Genomic DNA, 23383 nt, shown 5'->3' with positions numbered 1-23383 from the left:
GCCATTGGAGGCCTATTGGAATCTTCACTGCGGTATTACCTATGTTTTCTGCATCTGCTGGCGACCCGATTAGCTTCATCATCGCTTATCTTGGTAATTTATGGGGTTGGCGAAGACCTAGTCGCCCACTCCTGGATCTGTTTGTTACATTGACAAGCAGGAAGGAGACTAGTCGACTGCTGAATGTAGATTGTTTATTGCAACACTGCTATTTTAGGTGCACTCTATTTCAGTTAACTGGTCTTTCTTGATACCTGAACCCACATTCCCTCACTCTTCTATTCCCCAGTGTCCTGCTCCCCTCATACCTCCCCCTCCCATCTTATGGCAGGTTGAATTAGAATAAGGAGGATGTCAGATGTCAGCAACCTGTTGAAAGTTCAATTAATGGCTATCTGTTGCCATGCAGTGGTGTCTCTTGGAATTATAACCATGAATACATCTGCCTGTGCATACTTTACATGTAAATGTTTACCAAAGAAATGTCATCAAAAGGGATATTGGAAATTTCCAAACGGAGAGCTAAATCAAAATAACTGAAAGCAGCACACACAACAAACACACGATTTCAGAGTCTTTGAAGGTGCATTTCTTTATTTCCTGTTCAAGGTGCAAGCATTAGATCAACAAACATATCCCTCTGTCTTCATATCCAGAGATGTGTGCATCTCTGTGTGCTCGAGGATCATCTCTTGTCAGGCGGGCAGGGCAGAGGCAGTGGTTCAGAAGGGCAAAAGGAGGTCATTCTTAGACTTATGGTCCAGGCAGTCTAGTAGTTCGGTTGGCTTGTTTCTCCCAAGTGGGTATTCAAGTATCTTAATATGGAGGTAGACCGTTCCATCACAATGCACCTGCAAGTTTAGGAGAGATGAGTAAAAGGGTTATTTGGTGTCTATCTGTGAACTTTGAAGACATCTGGGGGCATATGTACAAGCCCCTATCGCCACCGGAGCGTCACTTTTTTTTACACTCGGGTGGTATAGCACCATTTTCCATTTTTACCATCTGGTGCTAAGCCATTTAGCATGGCTTAACGCAACCTTGTAAATATGGTCCTTTCTGCCGCAGACCTCGGCGGCAAAGGGGTGTGCAATGGGTGTTGTGGGCGTTCCACTGCAATACCCATTGCTTTTTGATGCTGCACCAGATTTACAAGGCTGAGGTAGCGCCAAAAACGAACGCCATGGAATACCAGGCATTAGAATGGCAATTCAAGGAGAAATGATTAATTTCTCCTCTTTTTTGCTCCTTCCATGAGCGCTGCTGAAGAGTAACTCGCCATCATTGATCGTTTATATGCACATAAACTCACGCCGGCAGCGCAGGCACCCTTGAACATGGCTGCAGGGTGCCAGCACTGGCGCAAAAGGCGCTAAGCAGCTTTTTTGTGCAAGAGGAAACACAGGGGTGCATCCTATTCTTGTGAATATTTCGCATCTCTGCATTTTAAAAATGGTAGAGCGCGGCACTCCCAAATGTGGCGCAGCTTTGCGTGCTGACATGTTTTTGTACATATGCTGCCTGGTCTTCTCATTACAGTACCAAAGACTTTCTGTTGTCATCTGAACTGCTAGGAATTAAGCAATAGGGAGTGGCCAAGGGCAAAGGTAGATTTTACTCTCAAGACCCATAACCCAGCCATTAGACACAGTTGAAAGGCATTTCCACCCCTCACTATAACCATTATTTTACACGGTTTGAGACATGGACAAGGGGGGTCTGAGATTGGACGGCTTGACTCTACCCCATTGAGCCTTGCCAAAATCAAAACCAGTTTCTGCAAAGCAAGTGCAGTAGAGACAGGCCCACAAATGACCTAATGGTTTTATATATCCATATTGACCAAGATGTATGACCAGACACCCCCAAAGGTCCTGACAAAAGTGTTTTTATGAAAAACGGCTGAAACATGTCGAGCCAATCAGATGGTGGGACAATACGAGCCATTATCCATTGCCAATAATAGCATGTGGAAATCGTGTTTAACCCAACCAACATAACCTATAATACAACTTCTTCGGAGTTAGGTATATCTTACACTCTTTCATGTTTTGTTTCTCTTTGACACTGGAAGTAAACAACTTCCATTGGGATAGTGAGATAGTAAAAACAAAAACACGCTCCCATCACCTGGTGGTTGTAGCCCACCATGACTGCCAGCAGCCAAGGAGTGGGAAAGCCATATGATGAAGCATTGCACAAATTGTGAGTGAGGGACTTACATTTCCAACTACATCACTCCACTCAGATGTCTCTTTTTATTTAATAAAGCTAGCAGGCCTGGTCATTTCAAACATGGTTTCTAATCTTAAAAACCATCCTTCTGTAAAATGGCACTTGGGCGCATCACAAAGGTATCCCAAACATGCCTTTTAAGACAGATTTTACAAGTAATCGACATTAAGGGAAAGTGCAGAAGGATAATCTGAGGATGCCGTTGTGGAAAAGGGAATCTAGACATACATTTGAGGACTCGACATACATTTGAGGATAAACCAATGCAATGTAAGGCAGAGTGAGGATGAACCTCTATGACAGCCCGTCTTGATCAGCGTCAGCACATGATAGTTGTGACCAAGACTATGAGACGTGGAAGGGGCAGGGTCAACTGCCGGAAAAGATGGCTGCACACTTATGCGGCTCAGGCTCCTGTCTCCCGATTCTCCACTTAACCGGCATCTATCCGAGGGCCTGATGGCCCTCGTGGAAGCTGTAGTGGTGAGAGAGCGAGACCGCCAGGAAAGAATCGCCTGCAGGGTCGAGTGTGGCCCGCTGAGGCTAACGGCCTGTGCAAGGAAGGACCTGTGGTGTCACGTCAGCCTCCGGCCGGAGGAGAGGCTCCACCCCCAACCTGAGATCGGGTGTGTGCGGCGAGCGGCAGCCAGGGCGGGCTCTCTCTTTCCAGAAGTCCAGCGGACGAGTAGTGACAACCTCTTTGTCGGAGCTTGCAATGGAGCGCAGTGCCGCTCTTGGTTGGCTCCAGTCTGCCAGTGATTCCGCTCGCCGGTGAGTGTGGAGGAGAGAGGACAGAGTGGAGGAGAGACCCATAGAAGACTAACGCAGGGAGAGGACCAGCGGGCCTTCAAGGAAACAGAGAACTAGTGGCTGACCGTGGAGGTGGGGCAGGCAACGATGGGAGTCTCTGGTGGAGCAACGTGAATGCAGCTGCTAACCATGTCGGGTGAGAGCCAGGCACAGCGCACTTCTGGATACCATCTCCTACTACCTGGGCATTAAAATAAAAATAAAGTGTAGAGACTCAAAGCTGGCGCCCCACCGCAGTAACTGTTTTCCTGAGAGATTAACGTGCTGGGGACAAATACAGTCCGGCAGGGGAAAACTGATAGGCCAAGTGGGGGTACCTGCAGCAGTGATTACCCCAAGGCCCCGCGCCAAAGATAATGACATTGCTCCAACCCTACAGAGGCACCAGGGCCATGTCGGGTGGTAAGGGAAGATGTGGCTCACATCAGCCAATATTGTACAAGTTCTCCTGACAAAAGAACCAGGAAGGGGCAAGCACCCAATGTGACCCAGCACAGGATACACAGCAAACACCAGCGAAGCAGTGCACCCCAAACCTGCAGGATATACTATTGGCTATCACCAGCATACACACTTCTCTGTAGTCACGAATAGATACAAAATCAACAGAAATCTCCCTGATTCGCGTCAACATGAGAAAAATTGACACCACGGTTAAAGAAGTGGAAGAGGTAACTAATGGTCTCATCACAAATGCAAAGACTTTGGAGAAACAAGTTCACGAACTGCAGGCCACCAGTAAAGTTCTGGCAGATCAATTGAACGACTATGAGGAAAGGTCCAGACAGAACAATGTCAGAATTTTTGGGGTGCAGGCAAGAGCGGAGGGGCCGGCTGCAGATCTCTTTGTGGAGGAGGTAATCACACAACACTTGCGCCCAGAAGTCTCTCCAACTACTTTTCCATCGAAACGACACACAGAGTACCAGGTGGTAGACCTAAGCCGGGACAGCCTCCAAGGTCAGTATTTGCACGCATTTTTATTTTTAGGGACAGGGATGTTATCCTACAGACCGCTCGCAGTGCAGCACTACTCAAGCATGAAACCAATATCATAACTTTCTACCCTGACTTTACCATGAAAGTACAGAAGCTGGGACGAAGTTTCCTCAAAGTCAAAAAAGCCCTCAGAGACAAAGCATTGAAATACGCAATGCTGTTCTCTGCGAAACTGAGGGTTGAGGTGGAGGGTAAAACAGGGTCTTTCACAGAGCCAGAAGCAGTCTGGGAATTGCTGGAAGGATGGCGAAGAGATGGGGATTGGGACCATCCTGACAGGCACAGGCGGCAGATGGTGAAATCTCAGAAACGGTTCGACCATGTTCTGGAAAAGAGGAATCCCGCCAATAAAGACCCGCCATTAGTCTGAGTCTTTGTTCTTGGCCACTGTCCCTCGTGTGAGGAAGGCACGCATGGGAGGTCGCTCCTTTAAGCTCCGGGCCCCTCAACTCTGGAACTCTCTGCCCCTGACTTTACGTAGCACTTCAAATCTGCTGGCTTTCAGGAAGGGCCTGAAAACCTGGCTTTTTGCCTCCTAGATTTTTTGTTTTGCTGACCTGTTTTTTTAATCTGTCTGTTGTGTTTAGCGTTTTCAGCTTGTCAATAAAGCGCCGGGACACTCTTTTGAGTAGCCGAGCGCTATAAAAGACACAAAATAACATAACATAACATAACATTAGGCACATAGTTCACAACCCCATAACACTAACAGCCAAGCAGCTAACTAAAGTTAATAACACAAAGTGAACTGGAACTTCCAGTAGTAGTAGAGAATAATCGAGTGGAGCAATGGACTGAACCTTGTATCAGCCAGGGTTGAAAGATAGCGAAAGGATGGGTGGTTTTCTTGCCTCCACAGCAAAAATGGCTGAGTATATGGAACGACTACACCCTTACAGATTGAATGTATCATGCCTAGTTATTGTGAACAGGGACAGGAGGGTGGGACAAACGGGTCCACATCTCCCCCCAAACATGGAAGGGAGGGTGACGGGCACTCTGCAATGTCGTGGTGGTGGGCAGTTCAAGAATGGCATGCTCGGAGACAGGGACAGGGGTGTTATCAGGTTACAGAGTTTAGATTTAGTTCATGTTACACTCTTCAGGGAAATCAGCAGGCAGCTCACGTTCTTGTACAGACCAAATCACACTTATTAACGTCGAAAATATCAGTGTATAGACCATGACAATAAAACTCAAACGAATTTACAACACAGCTAAACAAGGTGGATGCTCCCGACAAGCTAGTCCCACTACTTGAGATGGAAAATCCACCAGGAATAGACACAACCACCAGGGGGAGGAAGGGGCTGAGACATATTCAAACTGCTCTCCTCGAATGTCAGCGGGCTAGGAGACAAACTCGAGAGCGGGATAGTGCTCCAGAACATTAAACGGCAGGCATTGGATATCGTCTTGTCGCAGGAAACCCACCTTGTATTGAACACTTGTAAGGCACTTGATAGGTGGGGTTGTAAATTAATTGCACGCTCAGGCTTTACCACAGGGTCTAGTGTGACAGCGGTACTCATGCAAAAAAGTTTTCCCCTTATAGTGGCACACTCTCGTACAGATGCACAGGGCCGCTTTGCCGTATTATCTGGCACGTGGGAGGGTAGGTGTGTTATTATTTTGTCAGTCTACGTACCCCCGTTGCTACATAGTGTGGCCCTACCAGACATGAGCAAGATGATACTGGACCTTCCTGAGGGGGAATTAGTGATCAGAGGAGACTTAAATATGACACTGTACGACCAAATAGATAGATTCCCGCTTAGGAACACCCCACGCACTAAAACCACAATGGCTGATTTCTAGGGTGCTCTGGGTCTGGTGGATTTATGGCGTGAGGCCCACCCCTAAACACGACAATATACATTCTGTTCGGGGGCACACAACAGTAGGTCCTATATTTATCATATTTTGACGCTGGAAGACAAGAAGCTCCATTTCACAGAAGTTAGACACCTGGCTAGTGGTATTTCAGATCAGGCCCCTCTATGGGCTAGATATGTATTGGGAATCTTTATCAACCCTAGGTACCTCAAAATACTGCACATAAAAACTAACCTCAAGAAATCCACCAATGACTATTTCAGTGAGAATGTGGGGTCAGTTCAATCGCCCCAAATTATCTGGAAAGCTCAAAAGATGTTACTGAAGGACAGGCTCTCTCTCTCATGGTGGGATGTAAGAAAGAGAAGGGCAAAAAACTTGAGGAATGGAGCAAGAAATTTTAGCCAGGGAACAGGCAGCTATACACACGCAAGACGAGGCAACCGGTCACACACTGGAGCTGAGGCATCAGGATTATAGGGATTTGACAATAGAGGCAGCTAGGGAAAAACACCAGGTGACACAACATAGAATGTATGAAAATGGAGACCGTGCAGGTAAACTACTTGCTTGGCTGGACAGACGGGAGCAAGCGGATCGCTGGATAATGAGGATACGTGGAGAGGATGAGGTGTTGCTGAGAGACTGGCAGGCCATAACAGTGACTTTCGCTGACTACTTAAAACAACTCTACTCCCCTGTGGCTTCTGCCACGATAGAGGAGTCTAGGGAATTATTAGCGGACATGCTGGTCCAGACTCTATAATCGGAAGACCAACAATCACTCGAGGCAGATCTCCATACCTCCTATTGCCCTATATCTCTGCTTAATGTAGAGATTAAAGTTCTGGCTAAACTATTAGCGACATGACTACTTCTAATCGTGACTAAATTAGTGCACCAGTCCCAGTCCGGATTTATGCCTTGTCACAATACAGCTTTCGACCTACGGTGACTGAACGGGGTGCTCGAAAGGAAAGACACTAGTAAGGAGGACGCAGCAATACTATCATTAGACGCTCACATGGCTTTCAACACTGTTGAATGGCCATATATGTTCGCTGCTTTGGAGCGCATGGGTTTGGGGAAAACATTTCTCGAGTGGATCCAACTGTTATATGCAGAGCCACTCGCGCAAGTAGTGGTGAATGGACATACATCAAAAACGTTTGCCTCAAACCGAGGGACACAGCAGGGTTGCCCATTGTCACCAATTATATTCGCACTGATCCTCGAATTGAAATGTGGGTTTTTTATAGAGCGCGTTTTTGCCGTGGCGTCTTAGCGCTAGCTGTTCAGGGTCTGTGCAAGGAGCCGGGCTAATCAGCTAAACTTTGTGAGCGAACAGCCATGTCTTCAATGCCTTTCTGAACATTAACAAATTGGTTTGTTTCCTGAGATTAATGGCCATCGTGTTCTATAGGTTTGGGGCCATATGTAGAAAACTTCTGCCACCCCACTTTAATGTTTTTATCCTTGGAACCACTAGCAGAGAGACGGTTACAGATCTAAGCTCTCGTTGTGGTGTGTAACGCCTGATATGTGAGTTAAGGTAGGCTAAGCCAGCCCCATGCAGAGTCTTATGCAGAATACACATAGATTTAAAATAAATCCTTGCCTGGACTGGTAACCAGTGCAGGTTTCGAATGGCATGGCTTACGGGGCTAAACTTTGGGATTTTGAGAAGTGGACGTGCCACTGCATTTTGTAGCATCTGTAATTTGCGTATCAGGCTCTTCTTTGCTCCCAAATAGAGAGCGTTGCAATAATCAATTTTAGACAGTATCAAGGCCGTAATAACTGTATTTTTGAGGGCCATGGGGATAAAAGGTCAAATCTTTCTAAGGACTTTTAAAGTAAAAAAGAAGGCGGAAGTAATGTTGTTAACCTGTTCGGATAGAGAGAGCTGGTGATCTATCTGAATCCCAAGGTTTTTAACTTGTTTAACAGGCTGAGGGCAAGGTCCTGCTGCTTCCGGCCACCAGGTTGAGTTCCAGATGTAAGTATCTCTTCCAAACAAGACCACTTCAGTTTTTCCGGTGTTTAATTTGAAACAATTGCCCAACATCCAGGTAATGATGTGTTTCATGCAATTGCTAAAATTAAATGCCAGTTCTTCAGTTTGGATGTTAAGGATATAACTATTTGTGTGTCGTCAGCGTGACTTACCACTTTAAAACCATGGGACCGTATGAGTCGGACTAGTGGGGTAACGTAAATGTTGAACAAGGTGGGGGAAAGCGATGATCCCTGGGGAACCCCACAAGGCAAAGTGTAGGGATGCAGTTTATATTCTTCCATCGTAATAGATTGCTCTCTACCGGTTAGGTATGACCGGAGAATGTCGGACGCTTTGTTCACAATTGCTATTTCGGCCAGACGCTGAATGAGAATGTGGTGATCAGTCATATCAAATGCAGCCGATAAGTCAAGGAAGATTAGTATGGCCTTCCCACCTCCATCAAGTTGAATGCGTATACCCTCAGTAGCAGCAATTAGTGCAGATTCTGTGCTATGACGTGGACGGAAACCGTGTTGCGCTGAGTCGAGTTTGTCGTTGGCCTCTATGAAGGATAAAAGTTCCTCATTAAGGGCTTTTTCCAAAATTTTGGAAGGAAATGGTAGGCATGAAATGGGCCAGTAACTGCTGACCTCCACAGGGTCTAGGGTTGGCTTTTTTAGTACGGGTCTGACCAGGGATCTTTTCCATGTGTCAGGGAAGTGCCCTTTAAACAGAGAGTTATTAAGGAGGGGTGTTCATCTATTCTCATTTCTGCTAGGTGCCATATGAAAGACCATGTCTGGACAAGGATCTACGGGGGATCCCAACTTGGTTGACAGTATTAGCTTTTCTATCCTGTCTAAGGTAAGAGCGTGGAATTCATGTAGGAAAACCTCCATGGTTTCCTTATCGTCATGGATATTTGTGATTTTTTTCTGGTTTTGCTGTTGGAAAACTCCTCGAAAACCTTAACTACTTTATCCTGAAATAAATATGCCAGTTTGTTGCAGAACTGTCTAGTAGGGTTAAATTGTTTGCTATTACTGAAACTAGATGGATTAGAAACTGTTTTCAATAGTTCTCCGGCCGTGTTCTTGGAGCCCATCATTTTCTCAGTAAAGAAGCTAGTTTTTGATTGGACTATTGCTTCCTTATACTTTGCTAGTGCCTCATTATACTGTGTTTTATCAATATATGAGTACACCCTCCTCCAGATTTGTTCCTTAGCTCTACACTTTCTTTTTAATTCTTTTAAGCTGGCGGTGTACCATGGGGTTGATGGTGCTCTTTTGCCGATATATTTGAAAGTTTCGGGGGCTAATTTTTGCGTGGCTTGATCGATCCAGTTATTACAATTTAGGGCTGCTGTATCTGGATCGACATATATATGGAAATCATGGGTCTGTAGAGTAGCTTCAAGATAGGTTTGGGGTATTTATTTGCTTCCAAAGGCGTACTCTGCTTGATTTCTTTTTCCTATGATCTCTGGTGAATGGTTCAGTCAGAAGTAAATCAAAGAATAAAGCTTTATGGTCAGTCCAAATTAGTGGCAGCATACTGCAAAATTTCATCTGTGGGTGGTTTGTGAAAATACCATCCAGAGTAGGATTCCCTTTGTGTGCAGACTCCGTAACTATTTGTTTAAAACCTAGACCATTGAGCACATCGATTAAATTGTTTGTATCACAGCTATCATTGAACTCTAAATGGAAGTTGAAGTCCCCGAGTATGGCCAACTTGGAGTATTCCATACAAGACTCCATGGCTGTTGCAATAGATTCAATAAAAGGGATTCTAGGCCCTGGTGGTCTGTAGAATAGTAGACCATTGAGATCACAAGTATTGTTACATTTGAAAGAGAACTGAATGGCTTCCTCTTTTAGTTGGGGGAAGTCAGAGAAGGTGGCTTTAATATGGGAGCGGTATACAATGGCCACTCCCCCAACTCGTTGTCCTTCTCTGTCAAATCTATGTCGTCTTCTCTCAAAAATGGTCTTTTGAACATCTTTAACTGGATGTCAACTAACCAGTTAAAATTAAATGGAGACAAGACTGAGATCCTCCTTCTGGGCAAACAGCCAGAGCTCTGGAACATAACACACTGGCCTACACAGATGGGTGATCTTCCAACGCCAGTGACCCATGCAAGAAACTTGGGAGTAATTCTAGACAACACCCTGTCCATGAAGCAACAGGCAAGCAAGGTAGTGGGTCTCTGCTTCACCATTATCAAATGGCTCAGGAAGATTCTGTGGATGCTGCCAGTCCCCATGCAAAAAACAGTAGTCAATGCCCTAATTACATCCCGGCTTGACTACGGGAACATCTTGTATTTGGGGGCAAATAAAGCAGTCATAAAAAGATTACAACTTGTTCAAAACACGGCTGCCCGACTTCTCTGCCACATCCCCAAAAATACTAGCGTGTCTCCTTACTTACGGGAACTACATTGGTTGAAGGTAGAAAATCGCATCAGATTTAAGGCCTTAAACTACATGTTTAAAATTAAGTCAGGTACCGCCCCGAAATATCTTCAGGCACTTGCACTTCCCTATGTCCCTACAAAAAACTTACGGTCCCTATCAGCTGAAAAGTTCTGCGTGCCAAGATTCAAGCTCTCCAGGATGGGAGGAAGATCCTTTTCCCACTTGGGCCCTACTATATGGAATTCACTTCCATTTCACATACGAAAGGAGGGAAGCCTCTCCAAGTTCCGTAAAGCGATAAAAACCTGGTTGTTCGATCAGTAACCTGAATGTGCCAGCTATACTCGTCCATCTTTGATGCTGTGTTCTCAGGCGCAGGGAAACCCTTTTTGGGTAGCTGTTGCGCCATACAAGCTTATAAAATAAATAAATAAATAAATAAGGTTGTATCCATTGAGTATAGCAGTATTTAGGTCGCGGTCTGAGGAGCTATGAAGCCATGTTTCAGTAAGAAACGTTAAGTCCGGCTTATATTGTTCGAGAAAATCTGCAAGTTTGTATTTGTGCTTGGGGAGTGATCGTGTGTTCAACAGCACACAGTTTAAAGAGTACTTGTTGAGTTTCACAATATTGCGTGAGTGGGAATCTAGGGTTGAATAGAGGTTAGATACCTTAGTATCGATAGAGTAATTACATGTGGGGTAGTGATGGCCTAGGGAGTTGCAACGGGGGAGTATAGGTACACAACACATTTGCTCACCTCTGTCACAAATGTGTAGTAAGTTAGCCTTGGTGAATGTGAGCTTTAACTTTTGGAGAGGGGTTCTGGCGCAGGGCGCAGTCCGGTCGCGGGCGGGCGCAGACAGGGTTGCATTAGCATACCTTTGGCGTGTGGGAAACGAGGGGAACCTTTGAACCCAGGGTTACAATGGCAAGACAGCTGGATGGGAAGATAACATTTCTCTCTACGCACATGACATTCTGTTATATGTTGCGTCGCCTAGGACCTCCATTAATTGGGTTCTCCAGATCTGTTCCAATTTTGGTAAATATTCAGGATATACCACCAACTGGGCCAAATCGGTAATCCCTCTCCTCCATGGTCCAGCCCCAGTCCTGCCAGCTGAATGTGAAGCAACAATAGCGACGGAGGGATTCCGGTACTTAGGGAAATTCACCACAGCTAGCCCTGAACTCTTCTATGAACAATCTCCAGGTCCCAATAAACTGGCTGCAAGGAGAAGTGCAACACTTGAGATCGCTGCTGCTGACCCTACTGGGGCGCGTGGCGCTATTTAAAATGATGGCGCTGCCTCGTTTCTTGAATGCCTTGCAAAACACGCCATACAGGGTCCCCAAAACATATTCCAAATCGATAGAAGGGTAAGTCAGAACCCTACTCTGGGTCGGGAAGCCACCCCGCATTGCAGCCCACAAGCTGGTATGGGGATGGTACGATGGGATTGCTTTGCCTAATATCCAAGCATATTACTAGGTAGCACAACTGTCAATTATTAATTGGTGGATACATAACATGCAGGAGGAACCGGCCTGCTGCATGGATAAGTGGTTGATGGGTACTAGGGGATACAGGGAAGCCCTGCACACGAATCTGAACAGGCAGCAATTTACCAGCCCAACAGCCTAAATGGTCGCCCAATGGCACAGAGTCACAAAGAAACTGGGCTGGAACAATAAAGTGACCCTAAATACGCCTCTCTGGCAGCAATTAAGCAAAATAGGCCGCTATCAGGGATTCGATAAATGGGATACCATCGGCATATCAAAAGTCGGGGACCCTTGGATAGGGGTGGAAATAATCTCTTTTGCCGGCCTACAGAAAGAATATGAATTGTCGGATGGGGCAGCTTTCAGATATCGACAAATACAACATGCTCTGATGGCAGTGCATCGAGCTGATGAGGAAATGCCGGAGGCCTTGCCACTCGAGGATAGACTACTAACAGAGTGTGTGGAGTTGAGGGCGATTTCACTTACCTACCAAAAGATAACAAATAACTCACCTGACTCACTGAAGCCCCTTCATGAGCACTGGCAGGTGGATTTGGGGAATCTAGAGGAGGAGGACTGGTGCGACGCGCTAGCCTCCCCGCATGAGGTAGTCATATCGCGACTGAAACTAATATAAATAAAAATACTTCATAGATCATACATGTTATGTACTTCTCTGGTTAAGATGGGAAGGAGTGTAGATCCAAAGTGCAGAAGGATGTGTGGGGGGGTTGGCACCATTATCAAACACTCTGGGAATGCCCAGCTGTCAGGGTGTACTGGGACACAATAATTGCAAGCATGAGAAATATCAGTGGCGGAACCCTACAAGTATCCCCCAAATTATGCATACTTAATATATGGGAGACAACCAACATGACCCGCACGTGGCAACTCTGAATCGCCATGGGATTTATAATTGCAAAACGAAACATCGCCCGGAGGTGGGGTGTGTTAGGGTCTCCAATCCTGGAGGAGTGGGAACAGGACCTGGACTGGTAAATTATATCAGAAAAAACAATCTATAAAAGCAGGGGGTGCCTCCAGAATTGGGACCAGGTCTGGGGAAACTGGAACGCCTACAGGAGTAATATTTGTGTCTCCTCCTCCATCCCGGGAACTAAATCCCAGGGGGTAGGAAATATCACAGATGTGAACGATGAAGAAATGTGAAGGGTGGTGGTGATTTGAATATGATGGGTAGGGAAGCGACTTGCAATTTATTTATCTGATTGGAGCTGTCATGATTTTTGATGCTTGCTCTATAACTGTAAAACTTCAATAAAAAATGAGTTTAAAAAAAAGACTATGAGACGGCATACAGGCATATTTTACTTGATGTTTGGCTCTGAGGATCCTGACGCTATGCTCAAGTATTTATTGCTATGCCTAGGCACATCAAATGCCTGATTCTGGGACAGAAAACTTTCCATAAGCCATTCCTTATATATCTGATGGATAGATACAGTCACTATCACCCAAACAGATCACTCAGATCCTTTCATTTGCCCCTTCTTAAGATTTCCAAGGTTCTTTGGAATGAGCTACCGTATTCTCTTTGAGCCCTTCCTTTTGAACCTTTTTTAAAAAACCCGGCTGCTTAAAACCACTTAAATACCAACTTTAGATTGTGCCCTACATACTGGGAAGACTTTGCAGGACCACTGTACAAATTTTCATTCATTCATTCAATATTACCAATGGTTGGGTTAAGATACTGTGTCTGACTGTAGTCATAGTGAGAGCAAAACATTGAAAGTCTTACAGGAGCCTTGTGGCTGATCATTGAGAACAGCAGAAGTTTCTTCAAAGTCTAAGATGTGCAGTACAATAAATACATGTGGCCCAGACAGCACACACCGGTCGAGAGATGAAATTGCATTGCCAATTTAACTGGGCTCGTGGAATGGTAAGAGCTTTGCGGATTGGTGGTTAAAATTTGGTTAAATTTTTCTTTTAATTGCATGTGTACAAATCCCAGGACAATTGTGAAAAGAAATCACACAATATCTCAACATTGATAATATTTCTGATTTGACTTATCAAGGCACAACAAGTTGGCAATGATATAGCCATGTACTTTCAGTTGAACATCATTGGCAAAGACCAGAAATCTAAACTGTTGAGTGTCTCTTAAATGAATGAATGAATGAATGAATGAATGGACATTTATAAAGCACACGGCTACTCAACAGAGTTGGTTATGGACACAGATACATTTTAGGCAGAATAAGAGATACAAATCCATGGCTGATGCCTCAGACATGGGGTCTAGTATTGGACCGCGAGATCCATACCAGAGTTTCAGGGCATCCACATGGGATACATTTTCACACAGCAAATCGAAATGGAAATCTTCACATAGTGGTTATCCTGAAATCTGGGGTGGATCTGACCCTCTGGGAATTTACGTTTGATGCTCCTGCGTGCTTCACCCTGGGAACCGTCAGATCAAAACAATTTCACCATCCAATGGCTTTGTCTGTGATGTCGATTTCTCAAATTTTACCTTCACAATTGAAATCGTTCCTTCAACAACTCGACTGATGTAGCTTTCGGCATGAAAGGTACTGTATTTTGTCCCTGTCTTCGTTTCCACTTGAGACTTTACCTTTGGGAGGAAAAAGAGAAAAGAAATCCAGGTTTTATCTCAATATGCCAACAAATATTTCCATGTCAATATTTCCAGAAAGTCACAAATCACTCATGATTACAGGACGTTTGTCCAAGGGAAGCGTTGAAGAGGTCAATTATTGATTGCTTTGTAGTGCAAGTCGCTCATGGACAGAAACACCAATTTAGTGGGTTCACGCCCTGAGTATGAGTCGGTATGCTGAGTTGTGTGATCATTACCTCCAGGTGGAGTATTTACCTCATGTGAAAATTCCCACACCCCAATAATTTCCCCCTAGTAGATTTCACTGGCAAAAACCTGGCAAGATTTATCTGGGGATAATACCTGTAAAAGAATCCCAGCGTGCAGAATTTCATATTGTTGATACTGTTTTTCCCTGTTATGCCTCATTCCATCCTAAAAAAACTTGCAATAGGAAGCTTTACCACAGCCAGTAAACACAACTGCCTTAGGCAGCAAGTATTACACCCTACTCACAATCGGGTGTGTAGAGAGCATCACCCTCTAATCCACGAGGCACCTGGGGGTGTGATACCCTAAAGTCTTAGGCAGAGAGGATGCTCTGTCACAAACATGGTGGATGTCCCTTCTGCAATATTACAAGTGAATTATACACAGACCACTGGCATTGTGCAGTTGCGCCACATGTGGATTTGCAGCTATTGCCACATAATCCATCATCTGCTGCATAATCCGCAGATTTAAAAAAATAAAAAGTATTTCCAGCTCAAGAGGACAAAAGTTACAAAATAATGTGTTGCTGCAAAGTGGAAGGCCCTTCGCAAAGGGTGGCGGGTCATCTTTCTGTTGCTTATTGCTGTATTTGGGTGCAAAACAAGGTGAAAACTTGGCCAGACAGTGTTAATGGGCCCGATTCACAGAATGAATTTAAGACTCAATCCTAAACTTACTACTATTTTGGTATTCACAGAATGCACTTAATACTTTTGGCATTCACAGAATGAACTTACTACTTTTGGTATTCACAGAAGTTAGGATTTTGTCTTAAGTTTGTCTTAGACAAATTTAAGACAAACTTAAGACAGACTTAAGACAGACTTAAGACAAAATCCAAACTTATGTACTAGAGCAGCCTCAACGCCCCACCGCCATCACCCCCTAGGAAACACAACAGCTTCACAAATAGGTTAAACGAGTATCTGTATGTTTCTTCTTGGCAGCGGTCCACGGTCCCAGTAAAATTACAGTGAGTCTCGGTACATAGAAGCAGAATGGCAGTGGTGCATACCGGCAAGCACCGGCACAAATTAACTACTCTAGGGATCCCGAGTAGCACATCGCTGCTTGCCAAATTCACCCATAAGCAAATTGAGACAGAGATAGAAAATCAGCATTTTACATTTTCGAAAACGTAGACAATTTTCAATATCCCTAAAATCTGCATGACATTTCCAAAATATCTGAAATCTGAATGTGAAACAGAAATCTGTATTTTCGTCAATCAAATTGAGGCAAATGTAGCATTGAATGATGGAAAGCCCCCTGCGCTGTTAACAAATGTGAAGACCTTTCATCCTGCAGCAGAAATTGGCTATGGGAAAATCCGTTTTAAATGAAATAAATGACACATTTTGGAACCTCACTTATAACTTTTGAACTGTTTGACCAATCTGTACAAGCTTTCACTAACCAGCCACAACAAATGTGCACATGCAAGGTGTGGATTTCAATTGCTGCAGATTTTACATACATGCATATAACACACACATACCGATCTCAATAAATGAAAAGGAAATCGCCTCTGCACAGTAGGCGACCTCAAAACCCCTTTGTCAAAATAGGAGCTATGCCACCATTTGTGAAGGTGCAGCCAATATTCTCATACTGCTGGGGCCTCATTTATGAAAAGTGACGCATCGCTGCGTGAAAACAGCGATGCGTCACTTTTCACTACGCACTCCTTGCGACACCAATGATGCGTCATATTTAATGTATGACGCATCATGTCGCAAGGACTTACAGATACGTCAGTATTTCTGACGCATCTGTAAGCACAAAAGTGACGCATTGCTGGAGTGTGTCACAAAAGTGACGCATCTCCAGCAATGCGTCCTTTCTCATGGGGAAAGCCCCATGTGAAAGGGCTTGCGTCAGTCTTACGCCTGCTGTGAGGCAGGTGCAAGATTTTGACGCAACAGCATCCTAAAAGTGACGCAGTGAAATCTCATAGATTTCACTGCGTCACTATTACGAGGCTTTTTGCGGGGGAACGCCCCCACTGCATACATTATACCTGACGCAGGTATAATGTGGCGCAGGGGTTTAAAAAGTGACGCATCTACCTAGATGCGTCACTTTTTAAGTATGGCGCAACAAGGCGCATTTTGTACGCCGCTGGTGCGTCACAAAAAGTGACGCACCGGCGGCGCAGAACTGACGCAAGGCCTCATAAATAAGGGCCCTGGTGTTTACTGTTTTCTCGATTCTTTATTGGGGAAGAACGTAGATTTGCTTCATTTTTCCAAGATAACTTTTTTAAGGCTCTTTCTTGCTGGGTGCAGAAGGATTTGCCAAAGTTTCACTGAATCAATTTAAGACTACGGTCCTCAGGATTTATTTCTACTTCTGCAGTGCTTGCACCGCACAGTTTATGTGCAACTCAATAAAATTGGTTTATAAATGTTGTTTTAAGAAGGATCAGGCTGGTGTAACTCCTGGCATCTTACCTTGATACATAATGCTTGGATTTCAGGGGTGGCCGGTCGCTCTTTAGTGTACCCTCCTGGAACTGTAGACATGGTGGCTGGTCTTCTTGTGGGTAGGCGGTGTCCTGGGATGCAGAGCAGAGAGTGAGGAGGAATCAGAGTGCAACAGGTGCTGGAGTGTAGATGGTTCCAGCTTTTATACCATCTGCACCCTCCTGATGGAGAGGGGAGGAGAAGAAGGCGGGCACAGGATCACCTTAAATTACAACATACGCAAGAGCAAGATAACCATGAAGGAGACATTTATGAGCTGTTCCTGGATGAACCTGTCAGTGCATGGAGTATGATCTCATCGTTGGAGATGGGAACTCCTTCCAACGCCTTTGTGTATATCACGCGCCCTCCAAATCTCCGCAGAGGGGATCAGCCAATGGGTGAATGGAACTGAGTGCAAGGTGCCAGATCAGCTCTGGGGCATGGGCTGGTCCTTCCCACTCCTAGGGTGGACTTGTTGGGGTGGACCTTTCAAGTCACCAATCCACACCCGACAATCTCTAGATCTTACTGTCAAGCTCTCACACCCTTCGTGTTTTCTGGCCTCACCCTTTCCACCGCACAACGCCTCAGTGTGATGCAACACCAGCAGGGTGGGTCAGCTGGAATCAATTTTCAAAGTAGACGCGTCCTTTCGCAATCCTTTGTTTGCAGCACTTAGTTTCGCAATCTCTTAGCTATCATTTCTAGCAGTGCGTGCAAATTTAAAGAAACAGATTGGATTTTTGTCATACACATGTCAGTTTAACCCCTGCTGGTGACGGAACCGCTCCGTCATCAGCCGCGGTCGCGCTGTGCTGATGACAGAGTGGTTCCGTCACGGCCTGCTCGGCATGCCTGCGCGGCACGGATTCCGCGCCAGCGCTGAGCGGTCCATTAAGTGGGCAGGACATGACGGAACCGCTCCGTCATGAACACAGCGCGACCGCGGCTGGTGATGGAGCGGTTCTGTCACCAGCATGGGCGTGTCGCGCGGCCCGCCCGCCCCCTTAGCGCTGCGGCGGAATAGCCACAGCAACGAAGGGGTTAAAGGAAAGCACTAAACAGATTGTAAACAGGTATATTGCTATATGACAACCAACACATACACAATTTCCATCCCTAACTCCCAATTAGAACAGATAGATAGGTCATAGAAAGTGTCAGTAGATGTCACCCACTTAATGGTAGAAATTATCATTACAGATCTGCAGTGAATCACATCAGAGGGAAAGGGTTTAAAGAACAGAATGGAATAAAGTCATTAGGATCCAGAGTATATGTGACATAATGCTAAACTGTAGGTCTTCGACCGATATGCAAAACTGTGTAGAAGGATGTCGCCCTTCATAAGGGTAGATGGCAAGCCAATGGAGTCCCCTTCTACCAATCCAAACTAAGACTGCAGATCTCTCATTAACAAGTCTAAGAGAGTGTATGATGTGTTCAAAGCAGAAGAAGTGTCAACCAAGGAGATGTTGGAAGTCTGAAAATAGGGCTATGGTGCTTTTTCACGAATAAGAGAACCCCATATGTCGGTAAATGTGGGTTCCTGATTGTTGAACCGATAGATCCAACGTACATGTGCAGCAGTGAGTGGCACACTCTCCAGCCAATCTTCCTCAGTCTGGACATTGGGCGTAGACCACTGATGGTGTGTGGATAGTTTGGCTGCCGACAAAATGGAGGCATTCCTGCGGAATATGTGCAAGGTAAGAATCGGCAATACTGGGGTGTCAGGCAGGATGTGGTACAAAAGGGGGTGGTGATGGACGGAGCATCTGAACCAATCAAACACTCACACCCAGTCAGAAGATATGGGTTTGATCCATCACCGTTCTTTAGCCCACTCTGCCACCCCAGTTCAGACATGGCTATATGCAAATCAGTCTGACCCTGTGCCTCATGGGAACAGTCCAGCCGGAACTGCCAAGCCATGCCTTCCCTGGACGGGAAACAAGCTTCTGAGGACCGGTTTCTGGCATTCCAGCCGTCTTCAGCCCGGCTTGCTTGAATCCAGTGGCAAAGTGAGCAAGGGACTAACGTCTGAGCATACCCTGCCACACTTATGGCAGCCAAAAGCGGTACAAAAGGGGGTGGTGATGGACGGAGCATCTGAACCAATCAAACACTCACACCCAGTCAAAAGATCTGGGTTTGATCCATCACCGTTCTTTAGCCCACTCTGCCACCCCAGTTCAGACATGGCTATATGCAAATCAGTCTGACCCTGTGCCTCATGGGAACAGTCCAGCCCGAACTGCCAAGCCATGCCTTCCCTGGACCGGAAACAAGCTTCCGAGGACCGGTTTCTGGCATTCCAGCCGTCTTCAGCCCGGCTTGCTTGAATCCAGTGGCAAAGTGAGCAAGGGACTCACGTCTGAGCATACCCTGCCACACATATGGCGGCCAAAAGCGGTACAAAAGGGGGTGGTGATGGACGGAGCATCTGAACCAATCAAACACTCACACCCAGTCAAAAGATCTGGGTTTGATCCATCACCGTTCTTTAGCCCACTCTGCCACCCCAGTTCAGACATGGCTATATGCAAATCAGTCTGACCCTGTGCCTCATGGGAACAGTCCAGCCTGAACTGCCAAGCCATGCCTTCCCTGGACCGGAAACAAGCTTCCGAAGACCGGTTTCTGCCATTGCAGCCGTCTTCAGCCCGGCTTGCTTGAATCCAGTGGCGAAGTGAGCAAGGGACTCACGTCTGAGCATACCCTGCGACACTTATGGCGGCCAAAAGCGGTACAAAAGGGGGTGGTGATGGACGGAGCATCTGAACCAATCAAACACTCACACCCAGTCAAAAGATCTGGGTTTGATCCATCACCGTTCTTTAGCCCACTCATCCACCTCAGTTCAGACATGGATATATGCAAATCAGTCTGACCCTGTGCCTCATGGGAACAGTCCAGCCCGAACTGCCAAGCCATGCCTTCCCTGGACCGGAAACAAGCTTCCGAGGACCGGTTTCTGGCATTCCAGCCGTCTTCAGCCCGGCTTACTTGAATACAGTGGCAAAGATCGCCAGCAAAGGTTGGAGGGAAGGGTTGTAGCCAAGAGTCTCTTTTATGAGGCAATCAACGACATCCTAGAAATTCTTGAGCACAGGGTTGTGTAGTATGTCACTGTCTGGGCCGTGCTGTGACATGTGTTTCCTGTGACACAGGGACCACTCCTGCCTTGCACTCCTTTAATCTTTCATTCAATTATTACTCAGTGTTTTCAATGCTGTTTGCAAATATTATTTTTATTTCCAAACTTTTCATTTTAGCGAGTTTTTCATACTTTATATTTGTTTTGTCATTGTTTTGTATTTCATTTCACAAAAGTATTTTGTCCCAATGCATTTCAAGCATAAAGCTCTTCCTCAGGGGATTTCCTTTATCTGGAAACATTATATGTCAAATTAAATATTTGGTAAAAAATAACAATATGTACATATTTCAATAATAACCATTGTTAAAAAATATGTGATCATAATCATGCCTGTTTCTGTCATGCATAGTCATGTCTAAATTATCTGCCTCTTATAACCCTTGTTATCGCTCTAAGCATGCTGTGTCTCTTGTGTGAATTTCGCTACCATTATACCTTATAACCCATTTCTACGCTTGTCACACTGACCTTGAAAGATTTGTTTTCACTGTCATACTGAAATAAAATAAAGTTTACGGTAAGACACTAAGTTTATCTCAGTCTCATGGTTACTTGTTATAAAATATTGCGGGGCTGTTTCCTTACCCGGTGTCAGCTTCCATCTCTTCTCCTCGCTAACTCGGCGTGTGTTACTCTATCCTACGCGCTGTGTTACAGCTCTATGATCTATTCCCGCTCACGTGACCGCGACGGTTGCGTGCTATGTTTACTATTTCTTAAAGTGAACCACACTTGAATACTAGGATAGTGCAGTGTGTATCGAGATGTTTATGATGCAATGCATTCTCACTCGTGGGTATAATTTGAGGGATAATACCTGTATATAACTGATCGGCCTTATTGTAAAATCGATGGTGAGATAGCTATGTAAACAAGGTCCACAATATTATGAAAATAGTATAATGAAAATAGTGCGCACATCAATCTATATACACATGTTGTGTCCACAAAATGTCAAACGTGTGTCAAATCACATCTAAAACATATAATTATCGGATCGCAAGAATGTTTATCTGAATGTAAAGTTATAGAAAGCAATTTAGATCCATCCGTTCATTCAGTCCTCTCGGTTGTATGATACATAGAAAGTTGATCTAGAAGACTTCTCTCCTTAACAGACAATTGTTATTGTCTCTCCCAGGAAGGGTTGCCACCATTTCCAAAATACAAAATTTTAACTGACTTGCATTGTGGTTGGCTTGATTAAAATGAACTGCCACCGTTGATTTTTGATTATTCAGTCTGATATTGCTCTTGTGCTCAATTATGCGCGTTTTTCTTTTTCTTTGGGTTTTACCCACATAGGATAAGCCACATGGGCACCTTAACATGTATATCACGTTACTTGAATTGCATGTGCCTGATACCTTCAGTTTTATAGGCGTTCCTTTAGTTGGGTGGCTGATGATGTTGCTTTTGATGATAGCTGAGCAATTCCCACAGTTGTAACATGGTAATGTGCCATTGTATTTGGTCTGTTCTTTCATATTGGATTGTTTCAAGAGTTCTTTCAAATTTCTTGTTCTCTCATATGCAAAAATTGGCGGTTTGTTGAATATTCCCTTGAAATCTTCTTCCAGTGCCAATAATGGCCAATGCTTTCTAATTGTTCTCTTTATTTTTGCACTGCGTGTTGAAAATTTAGATACAAATACACTTCTTTGTTCTTCTTGTTTATTTTTGGTTATCATTTTAATCAAGCCAACTACAATGCAAGTCAGTTAAAATTTTGTATTTTGGAAATGATGGAAACCCTTCCTGGGAGAGACAATAACAATTATCTGTTAAGGAGAGAAGTCTTCTGGATCAACTTTCTATGTGCCATACAACCGAGGGGACTGAATGAACGGATGGATCTAAATTGCTTTCTATAACTTTACATTCAGATAAACATTCTTGCGATCCAATAATGATATGTTTTAGATGTGATTTGACACACGTTTGACATTTTGTGAACACAACATGTGTATATAGATTGATATGCGCACTATTTTCATTATAATATTTTCATAATAATGTGGACCTTGTTTACATAGTTATCTCACCATCGATTTTACAATAAGGCCGATCAGTTATGTACAGGTATTATCCCTCAAATTATACCCACGAGTGAGAATGCATTGCATCATAAACATCTCGATACACACTGCACTATCCTAGTCGCACCCGCTCATTCCCCCCTCCCGTAGGAATAGGAAAAACCCTGAACGCAGCAGTTTTCGTTTCTTAGCTAACTGTGACCGAAACTAATAACAAAAACCTAATCAGTAATGTTCCCATGCGCTGGAGATGCTGAGGCCCGGCTCCGCGGCCTTGGGCAGAGATAACCAAATGTTGCTATTGCAGGTGCAGATGCCTCTTGTGTGAGGCCATTGTTCACCCTCTCTGAGGTCTAGTACTTTTCCAGTATGGGCGTGTTTTACTTTGCTGTACCATGTTATAATGTATTGCTGTGATGAGATGAGTCAGTCCTCTCGGCGCACTCTTAGGGGTGAGGTCGGACAGGGCCCTCTCATATGGGAGTTTGTGGCCTAATAAAATACTTTGTTTATTCTTCTCCACTGTCCGTCTGACTTCTTACTTGGTAATTATAGGTGAGTGCGGTAAGTCACTCGGGTGGATTTGAGCCACGCTTATCAACCTCGAGGTCCGGCGTAACATCAAAAAGTTGGTGTAAGGTCTTGACCCATAGAGGCAATTTACTGTGTCGGTTTAGATAATATGTAAAATAACTGGAGCCTCCTCAGGTCCCCAAACGAGATGCACAACCACATATGTAAATGAATTCATAATCTTCAACCAGTTTATCGTTTTAATCCACTTTTATCAAAACATTTCCATATACTTAATCCAAAGTTTTTATTTTACTTCAATTCTTTATCCGATTAATTTTTTCAGCGGTGCCTGTCCAGGCTTTCCTCAGCAGCACAAGAAAGTTCAAAATTCCTCATTGCACAGCGTCTTTAATTTCTACCCAATGCATTTCTGGATAATTCCCTTCTTCAGGGATAATCAAAGCACAAGATATTGCAAAGAGAACCCATCAGCAACATCACTGGAACA

At 44.7% G+C, this 23383-nt stretch overlaps 1 protein-coding gene across 1 annotated transcript; it reads right to left on the bottom strand.

Moving 5' to 3' along the window:
* Window positions 1-576: 576 nt before the first annotated feature.
* Window positions 577-17795, bottom strand: LOC147699054 (cystatin-A1-like). Its single transcript, XM_086935632.1, has 3 exons — window positions 17143-17795; window positions 14330-14431; window positions 577-851 (listed from the first exon to the last, which is right to left on the bottom strand). The coding sequence occupies exons 1-3, from the start codon at window positions 17212-17214 to the stop codon at window positions 723-725; spliced, it is 303 nt and encodes a 100-aa protein (XP_086791758.1). The 5' UTR covers window positions 17215-17795; the 3' UTR covers window positions 577-722.
* Window positions 17796-23383: the final 5588 nt, after the last annotated feature.

This window comes from Lissotriton vulgaris, chromosome 8 (genome assembly GCF_964263255.1).
Source record: "Lissotriton vulgaris chromosome 8, aLisVul1.2, whole genome shotgun sequence".
In the NCBI taxonomy this organism is placed as follows: domain Eukaryota; kingdom Metazoa; phylum Chordata; class Amphibia; order Caudata; family Salamandridae; genus Lissotriton; species Lissotriton vulgaris.
Note: the sequence above shows the minus strand (reverse complement) of the source record. Positions and strands in the feature narration are given on the sequence as shown.